The sequence below is a fragment of the Thalia democratica genome, chromosome 7 (genome assembly GCF_965202585.1).
Source record: "Thalia democratica chromosome 7, ktThaDemo2.hap1.1, whole genome shotgun sequence".
NCBI lineage: Eukaryota > Metazoa > Chordata > Thaliacea > Salpida > Salpidae > Thalia > Thalia democratica.
Window position 1 is genome coordinate 24,014,556 of NC_139171.1, and position 24,833 is coordinate 24,039,388.

Consider the following 24,833-nt stretch of genomic DNA (forward strand, 5'->3'; position numbering starts at 1 on the left):
ACAAAAGTTTATTCATAAAACTTAACGTGTAAACCTTGTATTTGTTCAAGATTTTTTTTTGCGTTAAAAATATTTTTTATAACTTTTGACAATTAAGTTTAGAAACTAAAACAATAATTTAAAAAGGTTTAGTCAAAAAGATTTTAACCTTAACATAAGGAAACCTTAATACTTGCTCTACGATTAAGAACTTAGTAAAGTAATACTTGTAGTAAGTATATTATTGTTTTATAACAAATACGAAATTATTACTGTAAAAATATATCAAAATTATTTTAAAAATGTAAGTTAACTCAAACTTCAAATTTTTTTTTACTTAATTTTACTACACTTTTTAGCACATGAGATTCTAGATAATTTTCTACAGTTTATGAGTTTTATACTTTTTTTATACTTTAACATTTAACATTCAAATTTAATTCTATCTAGTTAGGTGAAATAACTACTTTAGCCATCAATATTAAGAACACATAAAGTTTATTCTAAAAATGACAAAAACAAAAAAAGACAAATAAAACTAATTAATCTATTATAATTCCTCAACACATTTCGGCATTGCAGACCACTTTCCATCAGATTGACATTTAATCACCTGAGGGCCGGCTCTGTTTGAAATAGATGTTATTGCTTTTTTGTAAAATAAAAAGATAAATCTTTGATTTCTAAAGAATTTACGTTTTAGTTGATACTTTGTAAAGTTTGAAAGTATTCGAAAACCCTTTAAACCAAACTTTCTATTAACTAAACAAGATAGGTAGATGTAATTGCGCACAATAAACGCGTAACTAAAAGCCAATTTAATAACAATCATAAGTTTAACACTTAAAAAAAACCTTTTAAATCCCGACTTGCAGAACACAGTGAGTTCCTCATTGTATCGGTAGGGTCTCGGCTCTTCGAGTATTGGCTGGTAGGGTCCCTCTAAAATCATGGTCTTCACGTTAAGGATGTCGTGGGGTTCTTGGCTGCATACTATCGGTTTGCATTCGGGTATTTCACCTACCCATTGACCATTTTCGCCGCAAACTGTTGTTTTGAGTTTTGCTTTGTTGATTTGTTATTTTTTGATAAATAAAACTATAGACTGTTTTATGATAATCTCCAAAATAGTCTTTTTAAAACTAAAACTTGTGCTTTACATATATAAACTAAAATAAATTAACTAATGAATGTTGTTTAATAATATAGGGATTGCAAGAACATTTGACGGTAAATTTTAAAACAATCTTTTTTTATACTTCAATTTCACAGGTTTAAAAAGAAGTAAACTTTAAGACTTAAGTTTTTGAACAACTTAATTAAACTATTTTGGTGTATTTGTAACAAATTTATCAGATTTTTAAAATAATTTTTAGGATGGCTTTTTCCAAACTTAACTTTTGAGTTGTATAGTATAATAACTGTAATTTAATTTCAATATTCAAAATAAACATCTACTTTTTTTTTACTAACCAACAGTGTTTGTTTCGCTAATAATTTCGAACCCACTCTCACAAGAGTAAGTGGCAACGCTGCCTATCTTTTTTTCATCTGAATTGCCAACATTCACTTTTCCGTATTTTGGCAAAACTGGGGAATTTTTGCATTTTATCTCTTCGCATGTAGGTGTGGGATTTGACCACTTTCCTGCAATAAAATTATAATGAACATTAATTTTTTAGCTTTATCAAAAAATTGATACCTATGTTTTTTTGGTTGAAAATGAAGACTTATTTGAAACTATATATAAGTGTGTCTATTGTCAAAGCATTTATATGTGTTTAAAATGAGTATCTTTACAACATTCTTTGAGCATTCAGGCTCTATTTACAAAGATGAAAAACTAAGTAGTTTTTATTGTGGAAGAGACAGTGTTAACACAGAAAATTACTAATTAGTCATGCTTTTGTGAATTTTTTAGAATTTGGTATATAAAAAGATAAAAAAAAGCAACTTATTGCATAAAACGATTAATTTTATCAAGTGTTTTCGAATTATTGAAAACTAACCATATTTCAAACAAGTTGCTTCGCTTTCGCCATTCAACTTGAATCCTTTTTCGCAGGAATACTTCATAACACCTCCTTGTTTAAAGCTCTGACCTTCTATCGTTCCATCCACTATGTAACCAGGTGAAGGGCAATCTTTTAAAATAAAGTTTTAGTGAATAGCTGTAAGTTATGTTTGTTGTAAAAAGAAACATTGTAACTAAGTTTATAACGTATTACTACGTATGGATATTTAATTAAAATCTTCTTTTGGTAGTCATTTCAACTTTTCAGTGTTGATAAATAGTTTCAACAACTGTTAATAAATAGTTATTGGTAGTAGGTATTGTCTGTTATTCATTAAAACTAGTTAATTAAAGACTGTTCTTCATAAGATATAAATCAATAACTAAAAAAATACATTATTAATTTTTTTTTAAATTCACGTATATAACTCAAACCTTTATTCATTAAACGCTTATCTTCTTCTAACTTTCTACAGTTTTCTCTCCTTTGAATTTTTCTGCATCCTGTAGTAAAAAAACCAAGGGCCGCACAAGACTGCAGTTGTTTTTTGAATCTCGGCTTGTCGGTTCCTATTAAGTCTTTCGCAGTGCATTGCTTCTCACGTACAGCACTGACCGAACTCAACAGAACGAAGAAAAGAATAATACTCAACAAACAAAAATTTACTCGCATTTTTTATTCCAAAATATTAATACTTTTTTAAATCTAAAAGAGTAGTTTTTATATAAAAGAATTTTTATATTAGAAATACTTATTTTTATAGGTATTAAGTAGGTTAAACAGCAGTTTAAGAGCTTAAGTACTTATAACATAATTCAAAGTTTATCAAGTTTATTGAGACATAGCTTTATTACCATTAAAAGTAATTAGCTTCTACAAAACTTAGTTATATTGACACTATATACTAATTTCAATACATATGCCTAGTACAACTATTCTTTTATTAAGTAATTAAGATCATCAAGCTCATTGTGAAGTAGAGTACTATGGATATGACATAATAAACTGTTTTTAGTACACTAAAGACAGAAAAGTTGTTTAAAAACAATACTAAATATTCATTGAATGTTTTCAAAATTATATAACTCCAATTAATACGTTTTACTGTCGTTGTTAATATTTTTAACTAAGCTTACTTAAAATTATGATCTTAACATATTAGTGAGAGTAGTTTGCTAAAAACGTAGTTATAGTTTTAGAAGTCAATAGAGTAACAAACTTCACTATGAAAATAATTCAAATTTAAAATTAAACAATAAAAATTTTTTCCAGGTGTGTAAGTCAAAAAAATATTGTTCAGGTATTGTAGTTTACTTAAAATATTTACGTCCGATTCTCACTGTAAATATTTTTACATGCAAACGTTGTCAGCGATTACAAATATGATGTGCTCACTAACCTGGATTCTAATGGTAAATGTTAAGGTATATATAAAACTAGCATGACAATAAAAGGACATGTTGTATTAAAGTTGCAAACACTAACAAATAAATAAAGAACATCAAATTTAAAAATTACTCTAAATGAGGTCAAAAATTTTACACAAGAATTAAATCTAACAGTAATTATACTTTGAGAATGTTTCAATTAGAATGACAACTAACTGTTTAAAACTAAAACTATAAAAAAATATGAGAAGAAAACAATGTTAAATAAAAACTTTACACAAAACAATCAAACAATATAAATGTCTACCCTTGAATATGCATGGTTGCCACTGATCAAGCTGAGAAAAATTTCCTGACTTTTTCTTGACTTTTTACCAACATTTTCTAAATCAGTTATACTTATATAAATTGTTCACTTAGTTTAATAAAGTACTACCCAAACTATTTAATATAAAATCCTTAAATTAAAAATCAATTAAAAAATAATATACTTAAGTAACTATGAAAAAAAGATTTGAAAAAGTAAGCTATATATCTGTTGTATAAAATATTTCCTCTTATCATTTAGTAAAAATTTGTAACAAATAATATACTCTTATTTACTTTAAAAACCTAGTTACTTTACAAAAAATACAAATAATAAGTAAACTTAATCTTAGCATATACCTCTCTTATAACTTAATTTATAAATTTAAACAGCTTTGAAAAAATTATAAAGATGTAAAGTATACACATTAACTTGTTACATAAAATACTAAACTAGCTGCTTAGTTATAAAGAACTCAATTATTTAAACAAAAACATTTTGATTCTAAAATTATGCTAGATAAACTTTTGTGTATACATCACAGTTTCACTATGGAAGTGTTCTTGCTACAGATCATCAATACTAAAAAGCTTACAAAATCTAATTGTTCAAGTAATGTACTTGTTCAATATGTTAATAGAAAATTTTTGCAGTTTTTTAAAGGATATTTTACTAATTTATACTAGGTGAAAGCATTGAAAATAAAATTAAATATTTTTGTAAATTTCTAGGAAAATTTTGGAATTTTTTTTCTTACTTTAAAGGACTTTTAATTAATTTTTACCATTTGAAGGCTTTGGAAAACAAAGAATTTTGTAAATTTAAACTGAAAAAATCTGACTTTTTTTTTTAATTTTATCAAATTTCATGACTTTTCCTGACTTTTTTTCAAAACCCCCAATTTTTCCTGACTTTTCCTGACTTTTGTCATTTAAAAAAATTTTTCTGACTTTTCCTGATTTCCTGACTTTTTCTGACCGAGTAGCAACCCTAAACATGTTTACTGCAGCAGGCTGTGGCTAGAATGCCCTGACCAACTCTATGGCTGGTTTATATAACAATGTTCTTAACTCTATTCTATATAACATCAGGAATTTCTTATCTGCTCTTTATTTTCTCCTTATCTTAACTTGCATCAGTAAAACACTTGACCTTGCGAGCTTTCTCTTAAACGCTTGGATGGACAAGGATTTTAGCTAAAAATTTTTCATACGTTTGAACAGTTATTAAGTACATTTTGATATCCTCTTACAAAGTAAATTTAAATTTCTATAAGTAAATTTTTCCTAATAAAAAAAAAAACATATACTTTGATATGATTAATCTTATTTTCTAATGTAGAACTTTTTTTAGCCTATCAGCAAACACCAGACAAGTATTTTTCGCCTTGAACTCATACTTTTAAGTGCCCAAAGTGCGTACTAAACTCAAACTGTTACACTTTCTCATCTTTCACTTTTTAAATAAAATATTCACTCTGCATTTTTTCTGCATTTTTTATGAAAACAAACACTAACCTTCCTTCATAAACTAGAAAAAAATGAATCATTTCAAAAAAGTTATTTGTGTCAAAATTACTATTAAGATTTAAAAAAAAAGGCTAAAAAAAAAATTAAATTAAACATTTATTTTACAAAAGGCTACTAGCTCTAAACAGTTTTCAATTACTAATAATCCAAAAAAAAGATGTGTTTACCAAGCTTTAACAATTCACTTTAACTTTTAAGTAATGTTAAACATGTGTCACAACCCACTTTATAAATTAGAGAAATTGAAAAACAGATACAAAATAAAAACACAAAAAAGTCAGTCAAATGTCATACCTATGCAAAATCCTATGATATAAATTCCTAAACATTATAGCAAGTTACTGGTCTTTGCTGCCTTAGTTACTTATAGTTGTTGTCTTGTTCTATTAAGATTTAAGAGCCTCACATAAATTTAATATTATTCACTTTTAGGACTAAATTTTGTCAGATCTACTTTGAATTTATGGACTAAACTTTGTCAGTTCTACTGTGAGTTTTTGGACTAAATTTTTACAGTTCAATTTTGACTTTGTGGACTTTAAATTTTCCAGTCCCTCTTTGACTTTTTTGAGTAATTTTGTCAGATCTATTTTGACTATGTGGTCTAAAACTGGGGCAAATTCTTTGTAATTTATTTGACCTAAACTTTGTCACTTACTTTCTGTTGCTTAAGGACTTATATTGTGTCTTTGTACCTTTTTGGTTTAATTGTCACCTACTTGTGTGACTTGAATACTTAAACTGAGTCAATACCCTTTGTGGTTTACCTTTTAATTTTACTGTGGCATGTTTACCAATATGACCCATTATTGCCTGATGTTATTTTCAAGCCCCTATGTTTTTATAGTTATGGTTAAACCTAAAGGGCTTCTAACAGAGCAGATAATAAATGTAAGTATAGTTTCTTAAAAATTAAATTCATGCTTTATTGTAATTTTCTCCTCTACTGTTAAATAAATTGCACTGAATAGTAAAAAAAGACAAAATATAATAAACATGTGATGAATACTACCTTAAAATTAAAGCTTATACACTAGTAAACTTTAATTGGGTAAAATTTGTCTTGGTCTTTTTTAACTCTTACCTGAAAAGTAATTATTTACCTGATGACGCCAATTGTAACCCATAGGTGTAGATTATTTAATTATTCAACTTGCACTATTATGCTAGATGCTTATATTAAACAATACATAGGGCTACTTTATATAAACTATAAGTGACATGAAAGAGCATATCGTAGTAAAGAACAATTGCAAACACTAACAAATATACAAAGAACTTAAAGTTTAGAAAGTACTTTAAATGTGGTTAAAACTTTTTCACAAGAATTAAATCTTACAGTAATTATACTTTGAAAATGTTTAAATTAAACGAGAACTAACTGCTTGAAACTAAAACTATAAAAAAAATTATGAGAAGAAAACAATGTTAAGTAAATACTTTACACAAAACAATCAAACAATATAAATGTCTATTCTTGATTAACATGTTTATGGCCGCAGGCTGTGGCTAGAATGCCCCAACCACTCTAAGTGGATGGTTTATATGTTCTTAACTTTATTCAATATTTCATCAGTAATTTCTTATCTGCTCTTTATTTTCTCCTTATCTTTACTTGCATCAGTATAGCACATGACCTAGCGAGCTTTCTACTAAATGCTTGGATCAACAAGGATTTTAGCTAAAAACTTTCCATAACATTTAAACAGTTATTAAGTGCAATTTGATATCCTCTTAAAATTAAATTTAAATTTACAAAAGTAAATTTTTCCTTATAAAAATTAAAAAAAAGAAATATTTTGATATGATTAATCTTATTTTCTAATTTAGAACTTTTTTAGCGTATCAGCAAACACCAGACAAGTATTTTTCGCCTTGAACTCATACTTTAAGTGCCTAAAGTGCATACTAAATAACCCTGTATTGCGATTACTAAATTGAGTTCAATTATAAACATTTTATTTAGTATAATCAACATTATTTTGAAGTTTATAAACTAAAATATGTTGATTGGGTGTAGGTAAAGCTGCATGCAAAAGTCAAACTCCGTGTTAAAGCGTCGCTGTACAATTTTAAGACACACCCGAAATTTCACTTCCAGTTTTGGATCTTACTAGACGTTTGTACAACTCTAAGAATCAAATACTGTGTATGAATTTTCATATTTGTCAGTTAACATATCCTTTTTTTCAAGTTTCATGGGGCCCGGTAAACCCAAAATAAATAATAATTGTATGACATTCTAGTATGATTAAAAACTATGTGTATATTTCATAACTATATACTGTACTAATAACTATATACTGTTGTACCTTTACTAAAAACAAATCTATAGGTATAAGACATACGTAGGCATAAAGGTACAAGGATTACATTATTTCCAAACAAAATTATTATTTACATTTGCTAAACAGTTTAAAGCAAGATACCAGTTGTAAATTAAACGGTTTCACAGCTATTGAAAAAAACATTAGCTTGACATTTAATGTAAATCAAAAAAAAATTGTAGTACTCAGAAGTCAGCTAACACAGCAACACTGGCATTCTGACGACCTTGGTTTGAAGTACATGATATAAGAAACCTTTTATAAGAATAAAAATTCGAGTTAGATTTATAGTTAAAGTCAATTTTCTAGAAACATATATTAAAGTACAAACATATTGATCTACTTTTTTTCTTTATCAAATCTATTAGTAAGTAAAAAAAAATCATTAAACTTTAGTCTAAGTATTTTTTTAGCGAGAGACCTTTAGTTTTTAAAAAATATTTTTATCAGTATTTTTAATTAAAACAAAAGTACTTTAAACTTAAAAAAATTCTAAAGGTGTTAAGCGTATCTAAGAGATTTTTTTTGTTTTATTAAAGGAAGGTATCGCTTTTTTAAATACTTAAAAGGGTGTTATACACATTTTTAGGAAACCCTGATACAGTGTAACCCAGTTTCCTTTAAAAAAAAGTTACATAAGCGACAGATTTAAAAGTAATTTTTTACTTATATTTCATTGATATTCTACAATTCAAATTAACTTGCTAAAATAAGATATTTTACTTCGTTTAAAAGCTCTTTTTTTCATTGATAAAAAAGTTAAAAATCTTAATTGTAAAATTTTGCATCAATTATAAATATTAATTTTAGAATTCTTTAACTCAAAAGCTGTAAATTTAGACTTACATAAGTAAAAAATGTCAGTTCAGTTTTTGTTAATAAAAAGTAAAACTAGACAACTAAACTTAGTCTTAGATTAAGCTTAAACTATATATTCTATTATTAGTTAGAACATAGTACGGGATTTAAAGTGATTATTAAATTTTAAACAAATATTACTTAAAAAATTCAAAAAATGTTATATTTGCGAATAACTTCATTCATTAAATAAAATGTCACATAAATTGCATTAAAGTATCTTCCTTTAGATCCCAAAAATTTTTGTGTTGCTTACCTAACGTTGATGCGTACATTATATGTAACTACCAGTTAAGTTTACAAAATTATAACTTTACACTAACTTTGACAAAATAACTGTTAAAAGTTTACTAACAAAGTTAATTTATTAAGCCATTTTTGTTGCAAAAATTAAAATTATTAATTTTTTTTTTGCAAAACAAAACATATTCTAACGTTAAAAAACTTTGTTCTATAAAGTAAATTAAAAACTTCTAATAATGGGTTTTACACTTTTGTACACTTTTTTACATTAATATACACAAAAAATAACTATTTTAAGTTATTACTTAAATTTCCTTATCAAAGTAGTTCAAATTTATTTTACAATTATGCTTTAAAAGTTTAAAGATGTTTAAGTTTTGTGAACATAGACTCATTTAATCTATTATATATATATTTTTTGTAACACAATTTATTACATTATATAAAGAGTAAAACTTACAAACAACTTTAAGTAGTTTATTCGGATAACTCCATTAACTTTTAAATTTCTAAACAGTTTATTATTATGATTTTCAATCGCTTCTTAGGTTTTGCAAATTGAGTATTTTACAACTGGGCTGCTTTTTATGGAGCAAGCCACAACTTTGAGTTGATTTTTCTTTTATCTGGTTGTTTTATAATAGTTAATAAAAAAACTGTAATAAAAAAGTACAGTTTATTATAAAAAAAAATATTGATAAAATCATTTATAAGATTAGTTTTAGCAACAAGACATTTTTAAGCATATAAACAATGAGTTTTTGTTTGATTTGTGCAAAAATTAGGAAGTACATTTAAGGGTGAAATATTTCTTAATAAATATTATTATTATTATTATTATATCGTTTATTGTGCAATGTTGGACTCAGGCATCAAAACCTGAGCCACTTAAACAGGCCACACAAAAAGAGAAAAAGAAAATAAACTTATATTGAAAACTTTAAGATAAATTATATATATATATATATATAATTTATTCAAATGGCGATTTTAAAAATTCTGGAACATATGTTTCACAAAGCTTTATGAAAAATTAAAGCTTTGTGAAACATATGTTCCAGAATTTTTAAAATCGCCATTTGAATAAATTATTTAAAAGCCCTTCAAGTGGGCTCAGTTGAAAGTGTTTACGTTTAAACATTAACCTTATTTTATATATATATATATATATATATATAAACATAATTTAAATAAAAACACAAAGTTAAACACAATATGATATACAAATGAACTAAATTAAATATTCAATTCAAAAAATTCAAACTTATATATTACTTAGTACATACAATAAAAAAGTTTGTCTAAATCATCGCTTATAAAACAAAATTCATAATTACAAAATAAATAAGTAAACTCAAAGTTTGTAGGGGGGAGGCGTAGGGAAACGAATATTTTTTCTTTTTTTTTTATAGTGGAAAATTAGAGAATTTTACTAGTATTTATTGTATTTAAATCAAATCTTCTTAGCTTTAAACAAAATTGTTCTACCCTCTAACAAGATGGTATATCCTGAGGTAGTCTGTTCCACATAGCTTTTGCTCTGTGAAAAAATGCGCCTTGCCACTGACTGTTTTTAAAATCGTGTTAACATTTTATTTTAAAAATATTTCCTCTTAGTTGATATTTATTTTGGAAAAAATTAAAAAACTGGTTAAAAAAACTTTTATATTTGCCATTAATAATTTTGTAAAGAGTTAATAAATCAAATTCCCATCTTCTATATTCCATTGATTTCAAGCCAAATTTAATCATTCTTACATTATATGATGTGTAAGATATGTTGCAACGACTACAAATATGACGGGTAAAACTCCTTTGCACAGATTCAATTTTGTTAATAACCTTTTTTAAATGGGGTGACCAAATTTGGGTACTAAACTCAAGTTTAGGGCGAACGTATGTTTTAAGTAGTTTTGTCAGAATTGAAGCAGAATTAGTTTTAAAACTTTTTAATATTTGATAACATGTAGTTTTTGCAATCTTATATAAATAGTTTATATGTTCATTCCATTTCAAATCTTTGGAAATATAAATTCCCAAACCTTTAAAAACTTTAATTTCTGGTAACTTGATGTTATTGATTAAGAGGTCAGTTGGAGAAGATTTTTTTTGTTAATGGTTAGAATTTTACATTTGCTAGGATTTAAGTTTAGTTTTCTTGTTTTTAACCATATGTAAATATTATCTAAAGACAGTTGTAATGAAGTATTTGACTGACTAAAGATTTTGGCATCATCTGCAAATAAGCTTAACTCACTTTTAATATCAATGTTTGAACAAATATCATTAATATAAATTAAAAAGAGAAGGGGACCAACTACACCACCTTGTGGTACTCCACTGTAGATTGTTAAAGAGTCAGAAAGCGTATTATTGATGAGTACTCTTTGTGATCTGTTATTTAAAAAGTTATCAAACCAATCAATCAAGCTTTCATGTAGCCCATACTGATTTAAAATTTTTAATAATCTTTTGTGTGATACTGAGTCAAAGGCTTTTTGAATATCCGTATAAACTACTTTAGTAAATTTATTTTTGAGATAAGGAACTAACCAAGAATGTAAGCATGTTAACAGTTGAATGGTTGATGAACGGTTTGGGACAAAACCAAACTGTTTGTTAGTTAATAGTTTGTTATCAAAGAGGTGATTGAGAATTTTAACAGATACAACGTGTTCATAAATTCTTGAGAAGCCACTTGTGAGAGACATTGGTCTGTAATTTAATGCATCGTGTATATTACCTTTCTTGTGCACAGGAATGATAAAAGATGTTTTCCATTGTTTAGGAACATCAGATAGTTCTAGAGAGCAATTAAATATTAATGATAGTGGAAAAATTGTTGATTGGATAACATGCTTGATATAAAAAGGAGTAATGTTTTCAGGCGTTCTTATGATTTTATCTTTTAAGTAGTTAATTGAACTTATAATGTCTTCATAGGTTATGAAAAAATTTTGCATTTTACTACAATTCTTTTGGGGTAGCTTAAAAGACTGGTGACTCTCGTCTTTTTTAAAAACTTTTTGAAAATTTATGTTAAAAAGTGTGGCTATTTCAAAATCTGAGGTTACTGTTTTGTTTTTATCATTATTATATAAGAGATGTATAGAATTATTTAAGTTAAGTTTAGATTTCACGTAGCTATAAAACTTTTTTAAATTTTGGTTTTTGCAGAATTTGTTTTCATATTTAAAGTTGTATTTTTTAACAGCTAATTGATATTCTTTAGACTTGTTTTTGTATTTTATCAAAAGTGATTTATTTGTCTTTCTTTTTTTGTATAGATTCGCTTTTTTTTTTAATAACTTTTTAATATGAGATGGATATTTTTTACTTTTGTTATTTTTAGAATAAATTGGAACAAAACTTTTGATTGAGATTTGGATTAAGCTAATAAATTGATCGTAGAAATGCTGGAGATTTTCTGCATTTTTAGATAAAGAGGTCCAATTACTTTTTGACAGGAAATTATTGATGCTTTCAAAATCTGCTTTTTTATAGTCATATGAGACTTTTATAGCAATAGGTACTATTTTATTTTTAATTTTAATTTTTAGTGAAAGCAAGTTATGGTCACAAGTGTTTGATAATGGAAAATTAGTTGAGTGTGATATGATTCTATTTAGACCAAAATGATTTCATATTATGAGGTCGAGAATGTTACCATTCTGATGGGTTGGATTTTCAATTACTTGGGTTAAAAAATTGTCTGTACAAAAGTTAAGAAAACACTCATGGGGTTTATTGAAATCTGTACTAGGAATCCTCCAATCTATATTTGGCATATTAAAATCACCAAGAACATAAAAAAACATTCCTTTGGAAAAACCATTTTAATCATTTTAATTACATTTTGAACAGTCAGTGTAAATCTCGCAGACTATGGAGGAAGGTAGACACAACAAAATCTTAATTCATCTTTTTTAAAATTACATCTACACATAGGTATTCAAAATTGATGTTGCTAGTAGAGATAGAATCGTTTAACTTTAAAAACTTTAAGCGAATTTTTGAAAAGGATAGCAACACCTCCACCCCTACTACACCTATCACTTCGGTAAATGTTGTAGGTAAAAGGTAAATGTTATATTACAACTTTTTTTTCCTAACGATTTTGTCTAACAATATTATATGTTATTATAACTTTTGTTAGTTTTTTCAACCAAATAAATTTAGTTTTAAAAGAGTTTTCTAAGAAATATATTTTGAAAATGTTCAAAACTATCAAAGAAACTGTCTGAACCTTAGATATATTATTGTGCTGTTCCTTACAGTACTGTTAGTTTAATTAAGTTAATACGATTTACAACTTAAAGTTCAATACTTTCAAAAAGTTGATAGTACCATAGAAACATTCTTATGAAATTAAAATTAAAAACAAATAATTTGTGTTCTATTACTAAGCAACTACTTTGTTTTGATAAGTCAAACTTAAAATATATATGTTAAGTTTTATTTTGTTTTCATCAATAATTTTAAAAATAAATTACTAGTATGATTAGGTCAAAAGCCCTCTGAGAGAAATTCTAGTTGTAAAGTAATTTGTTGTTTTAATTGGTTTAAAAATTTTCTAAAGCCTGTATTTCAAAAGTTTTTTAACTATTATAAAAAGTCTTAAAAATTAACAATATTTAGGCATCATGTAATTTTAAGGTTGAAAGGCCTTGATAAAAATGAAAGCTTATACTGCATTGTCTTTTAATTATATACAACTTTTTAAGCAATACACCTCCTTTAATCTAAAAAGATTATAATTTAAACAAAGCGTACTTTTAAGTAAAAATCATACAGTAGTACTAATTAAATAAAGTTTATTTAATTACTTAATTGCTATTACAACATTAAAAACTCGAAACAGTTAGCCATTTATTTCTTATTTTCATTATACAGCTTATCTAATTTTTAGTGCTATGTATAATGTTTTATTAATCTTTCACGTGCTTTTAATGTACTCAATCAGTTGAACCACTTTATAAAGTTGTGCTGTGCTATATAACATTTGTATAAAACTGTATTTATTATAATTACTATTAGTATAATAAATTTACTAACCAGGTTACCACTTTTACTAAGCTAGAAAGAAATCAGCGTTTTACACGACTGTTATTTGATTAAAAAAAGCTCATTTTTGATATAACAATACAGATTTTTAAGTAAGTTTTGAATAAATTTCATAAGTCCATAAGTTTATGAACTGCTTATAAGCTTGCACAGAGCAAAGTAAGATAATAGTTTCATAACAAACTTTGGTTATACACTTAAAATTAGTTTTTTTTTTACTACAGACATAATTTTATTATTATACAAAAATGCGAGTGAAATTTTATTTATTGAATATTATTCTTGTGTTGGTTCTTTTGAATTTAGTTAGTGCTAGACGAAAGAAACAATGCACTGTAAAAGACTTAAAAGGAACCAACAAAAAGAGATTCAGAAACAGACTGCATGCCTGTTTTGTAGTTGACTTTATAAGTAAAAAATGCAGGAGAATTCAAAGGAAAGAAAACTGTAGAAAACTGTTAAAAGGTGAACGTTTAATGAACTAAGATTTGTGTTTTTATATATAAGATACAACGTTAAAAGACGTTAAATCCTGGAGATCCTGATTAAATAAGCTTATCGGAATACATACCACAGATGTTTTTGTGTCAAAACTTTATTCCGACTAACGACGTTTCAATGCTCTCAAATAAATTTAAGAACAGATCTACGGAGTCTATAAAGTATTAACACACATTAGAAAAAAAACATGTATATTTATGTATAATTTTTATGTGAGTAGTAACTATAAACGAACTTTATGGTTAAAAACACAGTTTGGAATAAAAACATAGAAAAAAAAAGTTGTCTACAAAAATTACAAATTTAATAAAATCATATACTAACCTCAAAACAGCTCTGAGAATAGGCAAGTTTATAAAAGTGAAAATAAAATTATTCTGTTTTACGTAACTTGTTTAATTTGTTTTTATTTGTTTTTATTTAGAAAAAAAAGTTCTACGGAGGCCGCGTGCCAAGGTTCAGCTTTTAAATCAAACGATCCGGGTTTAATTCCCCGTAAAAAATAAAGTGGTGTAAAACTCGATAACCGAAAGGTTTTTCGTATACCAGGCCCTTAAGTCAAACATTTTAAGCGTTTTTTTGTTCAAAAAACAATGTATATGTTACAAGCGATTTCTAGTTAACATTTAATTTTTAAAGATTGTCCTTCACCTGGTTACATAGTGAATGGAATTATAGAAGGTCAGAGCTTTAAACAGGGAGGTGTTATGAAATATTCTTGCGAAAAAGGACTTAAGTTGAGTGGTGAAAGCGGAGCCGTTTGTCTGAAATATGGTTGGTTTTAGTAAATTTTTTTGAACAAGTTTTGAACAATCACTTAGTCAGAATACTAAATAAATGTTGTTTAGAATATGATGTGTATAAATATGTACATAAACATTAAGTGTAACCGATTCAAAAAATTAAACTGTTTTAAAAAAATCTAGTTTTTCAACTAAAATATTCAAATACACTGAATTATCGATGAAATTGATAACTTAAATAAAACTCTACTCTTTATTAAGGTAAATGGTCGAATCCCACGCCAACATGTGAAGAGATAAAGTGCAAGGGTATGCCAGTTATACCAGAACATGCAACTGCGAATCTTCGGAACTTAGTTGAGAACAAAGTTGGTAGTGTTGCTACTTACTCATGTCATAGTGGGTACGAAATTAGAGGTGAAACAAACACTGTTGGTTAGTTAAAAAAATTGGATGTTCTATTGCTAAGATTAGTGTTGAGAAAGGCATTTAAAGTTTACAAGTGTCAAAGATGAAATGCTCTTTAGTTTTTGATATGCATAGGGGTAAGAAAAAAAGAAAAACAATTTCAACTTTAATTAACTTTTAATATGTTTTTGAAATTATTGTAAACTGATTTTTTTTCTAACAGCTTATATAAATTTTGTTTGTTACTTTAAACATCAAAAAAGTTTATAAAAGTAACTTTATCACTACATGCCTTAGAATAAGTAAAAATAGTTTTTTAGATAAAAATAGTAAACTAGAAATCGATAATTCGTAGTAAAGCATTAGTTTTAAGTTTTAGGTTGGTTAAAAATGAAGTATAACAAAATAGTTTTCAAACAAAGAATAACTTTCCTATAGTTATTTTTTCTTCTTTACTTAGCATTTGTATGATAATTTAAAAAAAAGAAACTTACTTTAACTAAAAAATATTTATTTAGAAAATTTTTTATATAAATAGTCGTTGTTTTTTATCACGTTTTACAAGTAGACCAAAGTTAACAACAAAACAAACAAACGTGCAACCTTTAAAGTCTCTTATATTTTTATATAATTACCATTAAACAAAGGAAGTAGCCTAATTACTATTTATTATTTGTTAAATTTATATCTTACACCTCAGAAATGAAGCTTGGAATGTTAACGTTCATAAAAATAGTCTTGATAGTCTTTTTACTAGTACATAAAAATATAGTTTTTCTATAAACTGCGAAACAAAACATACTGAAACCAACAACTTTATATCTTTAACATAGAAATTAGTTTAACTCTTTTTTATTGCACATCATTCTTGCAACCCTTGTATTAACTAAATAAACTAAACAAAATAATTGAAAAATCTGTAAACAGTTTGCGGTGATAGCGGAGAGTGGGTAGGTGAAGTCCCTGAATGCAAACCAATAAGATGCAGCGGTGAACCCAGCGACATCGAAAACCTGGGATTCATAAGTCTTGAGACCCTGTACGAGCCAATAATTCACGGGCCGATTCCCTTCCGCTACAAGGATAAACTAAACTTGTTCTGTGAAAGAGGGTTTGAAAGGTTGCAGTTGTTATTTGACTGTTTAGTTTTAAGCTAAGTATTATAACAGTTTTGTTTGTATTGCATGGAGCACTTAAACTTGACTTGTGCCACTGTTTTAACTAACTTTTAAAACTGTAATAGAGATTTTTTTCCAAAGTATTTTGTTAGGCTTTCAAGTTTCTAAAACTTTTAAATAGTAAACAATGAATAATATGTTAACTATTAAACTTTTAATAATTATAAAAAATTTGTTTTAACAGAGTCGGACCTCAAGTAATTAAATGTCAATCTGATGGAAAATGGTCTGCAATGCCGAAATGTGTTCCAAAGCTAGTATAGATACTTCTCAGCGTCTTTATATTTAATAAACTATCATTTTCGAGATAAAGTATTTAAAGTTTGTGCTAAAGTAAAAAGGAAGTTTCTTAAAATAATTAACGATAAAATTGGTGTGTTAGAGCACAAATAACAAAAAAAAAATAAAGAAGAAAATAAAATGACGTTAAAAAGTAGTACCCACATAAAATTCATTAGACATTTTTAAAGCTGGCTTATAGTATTTTAAGGGTTAAAATAAGTATAACGTTGTTTTATTTTTGTTATAGTTTAGTATAATAATGTTGTTCTAAGTATTACAAAACTACTTAAAACAACTATCTCAGATTTACTTACAGTATTTTTATACATTTTACTAAATATTTTGCTGTTTTAAAATTGAAGTATTTTTCATTTTTGTGAATGTATAATATAACTATTAAAAATAGCTTTAAAAAACATAATTCATTATACGTTTTAGTCTAAACCTATATACATACAAGTTCTTATAATTCAGTTTCATAAGAAGTACACTTTTATAGAAAGGTATGAAACTTGAATATTTTATTGTAAAACGTTGGTGTGAAAAAGTAAGTTTTGTAATGTCTTGTGATAGTTTAGTACCATTAAATTGTTAAGAAAATAAGCTTCGCAAATATTTGATTCATTTTACATTTTATTTTACTCTTAAATTTTCTCTAAATATTTTGTTTTAATTTTCATTTAGCAACATTTTGAGAGTTGTGATTTTTATTCTTGAAATAAACTAGAACTATACTAAACTTTATTGGTAAAAAACTTAAAATAAAATATTACAAAATTGTAAGCACTTATCTAAGTTTAGTCAAATACCCTGCAGAATTATTAGCTTTAGCGGGAAATCTCTTATAACAAATGTATATTTATTCTTATAAAAAATTATAAGTTACTCCATAACATTAGTGACTTATGGAAGTCTATATTTTTTCGAAGATAACTAGACTAGGACATCATGATTTATCCATAACTGTTAAAGTTGGCTGAAAAAGAGTGCAAAGAGGAAGATTTCTTTACTTTAATCTTACTTTAGATATTTGTAATTAAAGTACAAACTTCCTTGTACTAAATGTTACTTTCTTTTCTGCTAAAAAAATTTAACGATAGTTGATCTTGAATATTTTATATTCTACTAGATAATACACTTATTTGTCTTTGTGTTTAAATCCGTTCCATTATAATTAAAAAAGGCAATAAGCATTATTAAAAAAATTAAAAGGAGAGTTTATTATTTCTGTTTATTGTTCCTAATATTGTATAGCAAAACTTTATAAACAGGGATTTCTTTAAGTATGCGATATCGCCCCTTTGGAGTGATTACTAGTAATTTCGCGATAAACTAAACAGTTATTTAATTAGAAAAAAATTTTATTTCAAATATCCGTCAGTGGGCGGTATTAAGAAGGAGCTTGAAGTTGAAATTCTTGCTATAAGCAAACGTGGGCATTGGGTAAAATTATTAATAAAAAAAAAAATGCAGTTACCTTCTGGTCTTATAAATGAATAAAACAATTAAAACCTTCATTTTAAAAGTTTACAGAACAAAACTTAAAATATTGTTGTTTTATCTTACAACGAATTAAAAAATTACTTAGTTGTTACATTTGAAAATAAAAGCATACAAGATCTTTTTTAGCAGCGTAAAACCATATTGAGCCAAGTTTCACCTTACAAGGTAAAGTTAACGGCAAACTAAAAGTTAGTTAAGTTATCCACAATATTCATAAACTTTAATAATTAAAAAACGTGAACCAGTTTTATATTTAAAAATGTTTTTAATAAAGATTTCCAAAAGTATTTTGTTTAAAAATTCGGTTATTAGAAACATATTTAAATTGATACTCTAATTCCAGCTTACACTTATTACTTTTTTGATATCTTAGAATTATTTTTGAGTTTAATGACTAATCAAGCTCTGTTCTAACAAAGTATGTTAGTTCAGTAATAATCTAGCGTTTCTGACTGTTTATTCTTTCGTAGATGTTGGGTCTTTTAAAAGAATCCTTTATAAACTTTAAAAAAATTGAAACTGTTTACCATAAAATATAAGATTTAAACTTCATTTAAATTAAGTAAACTAGAGAGTAACACTTTAAGCCTTTGTTTTTTTGCTAAACTTACTGCTTTAAGTATGCCATATTAAAGTTGGCTTTGATTTTATATACAAGTCAGACTTGTAATAATAATCATAATGTTATATTTGCACATAGAGCTTAATTAGGTTTTATCAGTTGTAGCTTAATAGACAAAGTGTTTACTAAAAAAAAACAGGCATCAGTTATAAATGATAAATTTCAAATCCCAAAAAATAAAACAAAACAATTTTTTTTAATTTTAGATTTTTTTCTTTGACTTGCTAGCGTCTTCAAAGCTTTTTTTTGAATCAGACTAGTATATTCTGCAAAAATAATTAAATAAATGTTTTATTTTCAGTTTTAATTTTATTCGACTTTATATTCATACAATGGAAGTTTGTTTCGGAGTCACTCCAATGGAGACTTTTCCTATTTTCACTCCCAACGAAGAAGATTTTGAAGAGATGCTGGAAATCTTTCGCCAGATGAGGATAACTGAAGACAAACAAATGGAAGTCAGCGAAGATTCTGATGAGGTGAAATCAACTTTGCTGAACAGGAAAGTTTGTATCAAAGTGACGGCATCAGCTAGAAAAAGGTTGAGTGAGTTTTCACGTCTCACCACGTGCAAAAAACACAAAAAGGATCCTGCAGACAAAATGCTTCAAGATGCACGAAACAAAATGATTAGTTTTGCGCCGAGGAAAAAGGTGGTACGAAAATTGAAGATGTAAGAAATATGACTAATAATTACATTTCTTTAAGTTTTTTGTAAACTATATTTCGTTTTTATGTTCGTACTTTGTTTTCTCATTTTCAGGCTTTGTGTTCAGTTGACAACTTTGTTTATTACTTAAATTATTATTATTCTAAAGGTCTTTAGCAAAGCTCGTATTCAATATTCAACCTTTAAAAACCTTTTTACATATTTTTCAATAAATGATAAAACGTAAATGCAATATCTTGTATTTGTTTTGATTTATAACTTTGTTAGATTAAAAAAAAACAGTACTAGAATAGAAGATCATTGCTAAGATAAAAATTTACAGCCATGAAATTCTAAATCTACTCATCTGATTATTTTTTTAAAGATTTCAAACCTAATCATATTTAAACCACAAAGTCTCCAATTTCTGCTTTAATTTTTATTCAGATCTAACATAAAACATAGTATTAGTTTAGACTAAATTTCAAAAGTATTGAAACAATTAAGGCTCATAAGCATTAAGCAAGCAATTCTGAACTTATCAAAAAAACTGCTGTTGAACTCTTATTGTTAAGAGCTATACTTTATTTGATTGTGGCGATATATAATGTTCTATAAGTAAAAAACTCCTGACGTTATAAACAGTTATGTGATAAATTTTCAAAAATTATACTATGCATCATGTATTGTTATATAATAACATTGAATTCTGTTCTGTATTAAATCATTTTACAATTTGAATTGCAGAATAAAATTACTTTCAAATTCTAAGACACTTGTTTTAGAACAAAGTCGATAGTTAGCATAAGCATGTTACAACGAGTTTCTAACAACTTCCAAAACTACTTCAGCTGTATGAAAATAGTTTTGTGTAACAAAAATACTTAATAAAACGTGCAGGATTTAGTGAGAAAAAATTGATTTTGATATATTTTTATACTTGCTAATTTTAGAAGTCGTAAAAATGTGCCAACGCGATTGTTTGGTTTTATTTTTTACAACGTTAATTTTATTTAAAATCGTATTTTTTTAGATAACTGTTAAAGAAACTATTTAAAACATAGTTCTTATAAAATGCATGTGTATTGTGTATGCATGGAAATAACAAAAGGTTTCTTATGGGAGGCGAAAACTAAAACAGCGAATAAGTAGAAACTATTAAAATCTATCTCCTCTTTTTTTGATATAACTACCTCAAATTTTGGGGAAATGTTCCTTAAAATATTTAGAAAATTTATTCGGAATAACATTTAAAAAAATTAAAAAATGCAATTTTATAAAAAAATTTTTTTTTGTTCATTTTTATACAAAATTTGAATTTTTAAATTTCTTTTTAATTTCTTGCAACAGAACTTATAAATATTGCAAGGAACATTTTCTGAGAGTTTTAGGTAGTTATTTCAAAAATCGTAGGAGAATATAGATTTTTAGTAAAATAGTCTATTTTTTGCTGTTTTAGTTTGCGTCTCCCATAAGGAACCTATTGTTGCCTCAGACTTTGACCAGCTATGTCTTAAAAATTATTTTGAATTTTTAAAGTCTGTAAAAAGCAACTAGTAGCTTAGTAAAAACTAGATAAATTAAGGTGAAATTGTAAAAAAAAAGTGTTTTATCTAACCTATGCCCTTAAGTTAATAATTGTACATTTTTGCACTACTTTGAACTTAAATACAAAATTTTATTATTTCTATTAAATGCAAGATTATATATAAAGAGTTTATTTTCAAAAGTAAAAACATTACTTACAATCAAAAGGTTGGCTGTATTTTAAATATATTACAAAAGTTTAAGAATATTAAAGCAGTATGCTAAAATTATTTTATAGTTTTAAAACTTAAAAAAAAATCTCTATAAGTCAAATCGCGCAAAGTTACATAATTATATATAAGTCTAAACTGAGATTTTGTTGTAGCAAAAACATTTTGTATTACCTTGTACCAATAAAACACTGTTAAATTTTTCCAAGCTTAATAGTAAAACTAGACAAAAGTGTAAGAAATTACTGTATTACAAATGCAAACCTTTTTAATGAAACGACCTATACATGCACTTGATTTTTGTAAATATTAGCTAACAGATAAGGTTTTTATCATGTTTATGGCTGACTTCAATTTTTTTATACAGACTATTTAATTTAAAACAGTTAATCAAACTCACTAAAGTTAGTTTTAACAAAGGGGTCATATTAAATAGTTTAATTAAAATTTGTTTTAAACATTTTATAAATAATGTAGTTAATAAACTATTTTTGAACTTATTACAGTAATGTAGATTTTAATTTTATTTTTATTCCTAGGTTATGTGACATACACAAATGAGTGAGATACTGTTATTTAAAATCAGTTATTAAAAGTTGCTAAATAGAAAATAAGTATTTATAAGATATATACAGCTATTAAAAAAAAAACTGAGTTTTTAAAGTTTAAAAAGTATTGTTTTTATACGAAAGTTACACACAAACACCAGTAGACTGTAAAAACCTTTAATTAATGCTTTAGATTTTATAAACATTTTTTTTAGTTTTTGTTTAATCTTTTTACCATTTGTTGTAACAATTTCTCCTTACATCTTACAATCACTTCGCTTGTTCATTGAAATAAGTTTTTGTAGAATAATGCGACTTTTTTATTATTAACGTAGATACTTGTTTTTAAAACATTGAAATAACTAATTTGTTTTAAACATTGATATGAAACACGCTTTTGTTCCAAAATATAAGGTAACAGAAAATAGTATATTATGTGTTAATAGTATAACATTTAAAGAACTTGTCATTAATTAATGTAAAACTATACACTGTATTTCAAGCCAGTTTATATAACAATTAACGAAAACAGCACTGAAGTAACAACATTATATCAATTGTAAGACTTAATACAAATAACAAACAAAAATTCAAAAGCATTTATTTTTAAGTAATAAGTAAATACTTTTACATGACACCTAGCTCCAATTTGATCGCAAAATTTTGAAATTTGTTCCTTTCTTAAAAAAAAAAATACTTACAAAAGTATTTTCAAGTGAAAACCAGTAATCAATTTAAAATTCGTTCTGTTTTATAACAAAAAGTACGATGTTTAAAATTATTAACATAATGATTAATTTTAACAGTTGTTAAAATAATGTATTTAAAATTATAAAAAACTAATTAATTACAAAATTGAACTCAATAGTGTATATTATATGATTTTGTTTAATTTCTTTGTTTTATTTCGTAAAAGAACAAAAGCTTATTATTTTGTTTATCTTAACAAGAAACAAGTAAAGTTGTGGTTAGTAGACAAAAAATAATCATTTTGTAATTTTTTCTTTGTTTAAAAATTTTAGTAAATTTTAATCTAACATTTAATAGTAACAAGGGAATATAAAATTCTAAATCCTTTCTAAGTATTATTGTGTTTTGTTCAAAGATTTTTGTCAATGTTTCCTTGTTAAAACAGTATATAAACCAACATGAAAATATAATTAATATTCATTCATGTAAAAATGATAGATAGTTTATTTTCAATTATGAAAAAGTACGTTAACTTTTTCTAGTAATTAATTTACAAATCAGTGATATTACGTTTGATATTTTTGGCAAAGTATAATAAAATTACCAACTTGTAGTAACAAAAATTACTAGTATGTACTATAGAATATATTTTACTAAACCATATTTTTTATAAGTTTTAAATATTTATATTGTTTATTTCAGGGGCGTGTTTTGACTGGTTTCCTGTTTCCTATGAACTCCCTGATAAAAAAAAAAAAGATTATTAAAATATCACTAAAAACGTTGTTTATTGACTTTGTTTTGGTTTTTTGATAAACTTTGAATAATGAATGTTGAATTTATAACACTGAAATATTAAAAAGTTGCAGTAAAAAAAATGCTCGTTTTTACCCAGCTGAAATAGATTTTTAATAGAATTTTAACTGTGACGTCATAATAGGTAAAAGTTTTTAAGTAGCATTTTTTCTAGGAAACTTTTTACTAAGATGCTCTTTTTCCCATTATAAATTGTTACTTAGTAAAATATCTTTTGATTATTTTTTTTCAACTTATAACTACAATTTTACTTTTTAAATGTCCAATATAATCAGTAAAGTTTTATTTTACTTAGTTAATGGTATATAATAAAGTTATGTTGTTATACAATAATGTTGTGTTTGTACTTAAACATTAATATTTTTGTTTGTGTGTCAACCAGCTGGGCTTAAACGAAAAAAATTTCAATTGAGAGAGTTTTCAAAATCATCTTTAAACAACTACACCACCTGGCAATTCATTCTTTTAAAATTAAATGGTATTTTAATATTTTTATTAAAGTTATTTTTTTTTAAATATTTGTTGGCCACAAAGTTGAATTTTGATTTTTAAATTTTAAATTTAAAGAGATTTCAAAACCATCATTAAAATCCTTGCACTATCAGGCAAAAATTTAAATAAAACTTATAAATATTTCAATTTAATTGTATAAGTCTAAATTTTTTTTATAGTGAAGTATAAATTTTTATAGACTAAATTATTTGAAAAAAAAATTTCTACGGTAAATAGATATACAAATGTAAAAAGTTTAAATTCTAAACGAAAAAAATTGTAAGAACTCCATCTATACTAACATTTAAAACAAAATTGAAACTCTCTTTATAAAAATTAATTCTAGTTTTGATTATTTTATAATACTGTTTCCTAATCAAAAGGTGAAATATTTATTGAGTAAGTTAGTTATGTCTGTATTATTTTTGTTTTAATAACAGATTTGAATTTTGATACACAATTTGTAAGTTCTTAACTTTTTTCTGGTTCTTTTTGTTTTGATTTATCTAAATCTAATACCGTATAATAAATAAAAAATATAATATTTTTCTACGACTACTTATATGTTTTTTTGTATTTATGAGCAGAAAAAGAAAAATTTAAACACAGAGTTTTTCGGCTAAATATTGCGTACTTAACTGGCAGTGCATACCTAAGAAATGCGTACTTAAGCGGCAAATTAAGAACAAAAAAAAATGTGAACCCCCTATGAAAAAAGTTTAGACACGCCCCTGGTTTAGTTAAACTAGAAAAATTGATGCAACATCTCACTTTACAATAATTTTTAAAAGAATAAAAAAAGGCAGTAAAAAAGTCTTAAAAAATTAAAAAACAATAACTTTAAATGTAAAAAAGTTTGATTTTAATATAAAAACAGTTGCAGTTTTGCCATATTAAACATTTAAAATAAGATATTACTATGATGTTTAAAACC

The 24,833-nt window shown here is 25.5% G+C and overlaps 2 protein-coding genes across 2 annotated transcripts; one reads left to right on the forward strand and one right to left on the reverse strand.

Annotated features, from left to right (window-relative positions):
* Positions 1–529: 529 nt before the first annotated feature.
* On the reverse strand, positions 530–2,666 carry LOC145841198 (beta-2-glycoprotein 1-like). The gene is made up of 5 exons (XM_082948566.1): positions 2,429–2,666; positions 1,989–2,123; positions 1,453–1,626; positions 834–1,026; positions 530–605 (listed from the first exon to the last, which is right to left on the reverse strand). The coding sequence occupies exons 1-5, from the start codon at positions 2,664–2,666 to the stop codon at positions 530–532; spliced, it is 816 nt and encodes a 271-aa protein (XP_082804692.1).
* Positions 2,667–12,281: 9,615 nt separating this feature from the next.
* On the forward strand, positions 12,282–16,803 carry LOC145841199 (beta-2-glycoprotein 1-like). The gene is made up of 5 exons (XM_082948567.1): positions 12,282–12,324; positions 14,851–14,985; positions 15,216–15,389; positions 16,290–16,473; positions 16,725–16,803. The coding sequence occupies exons 1-5, from the start codon at positions 12,282–12,284 to the stop codon at positions 16,801–16,803; spliced, it is 615 nt and encodes a 204-aa protein (XP_082804693.1).
* Positions 16,804–24,833: the final 8,030 nt, after the last annotated feature.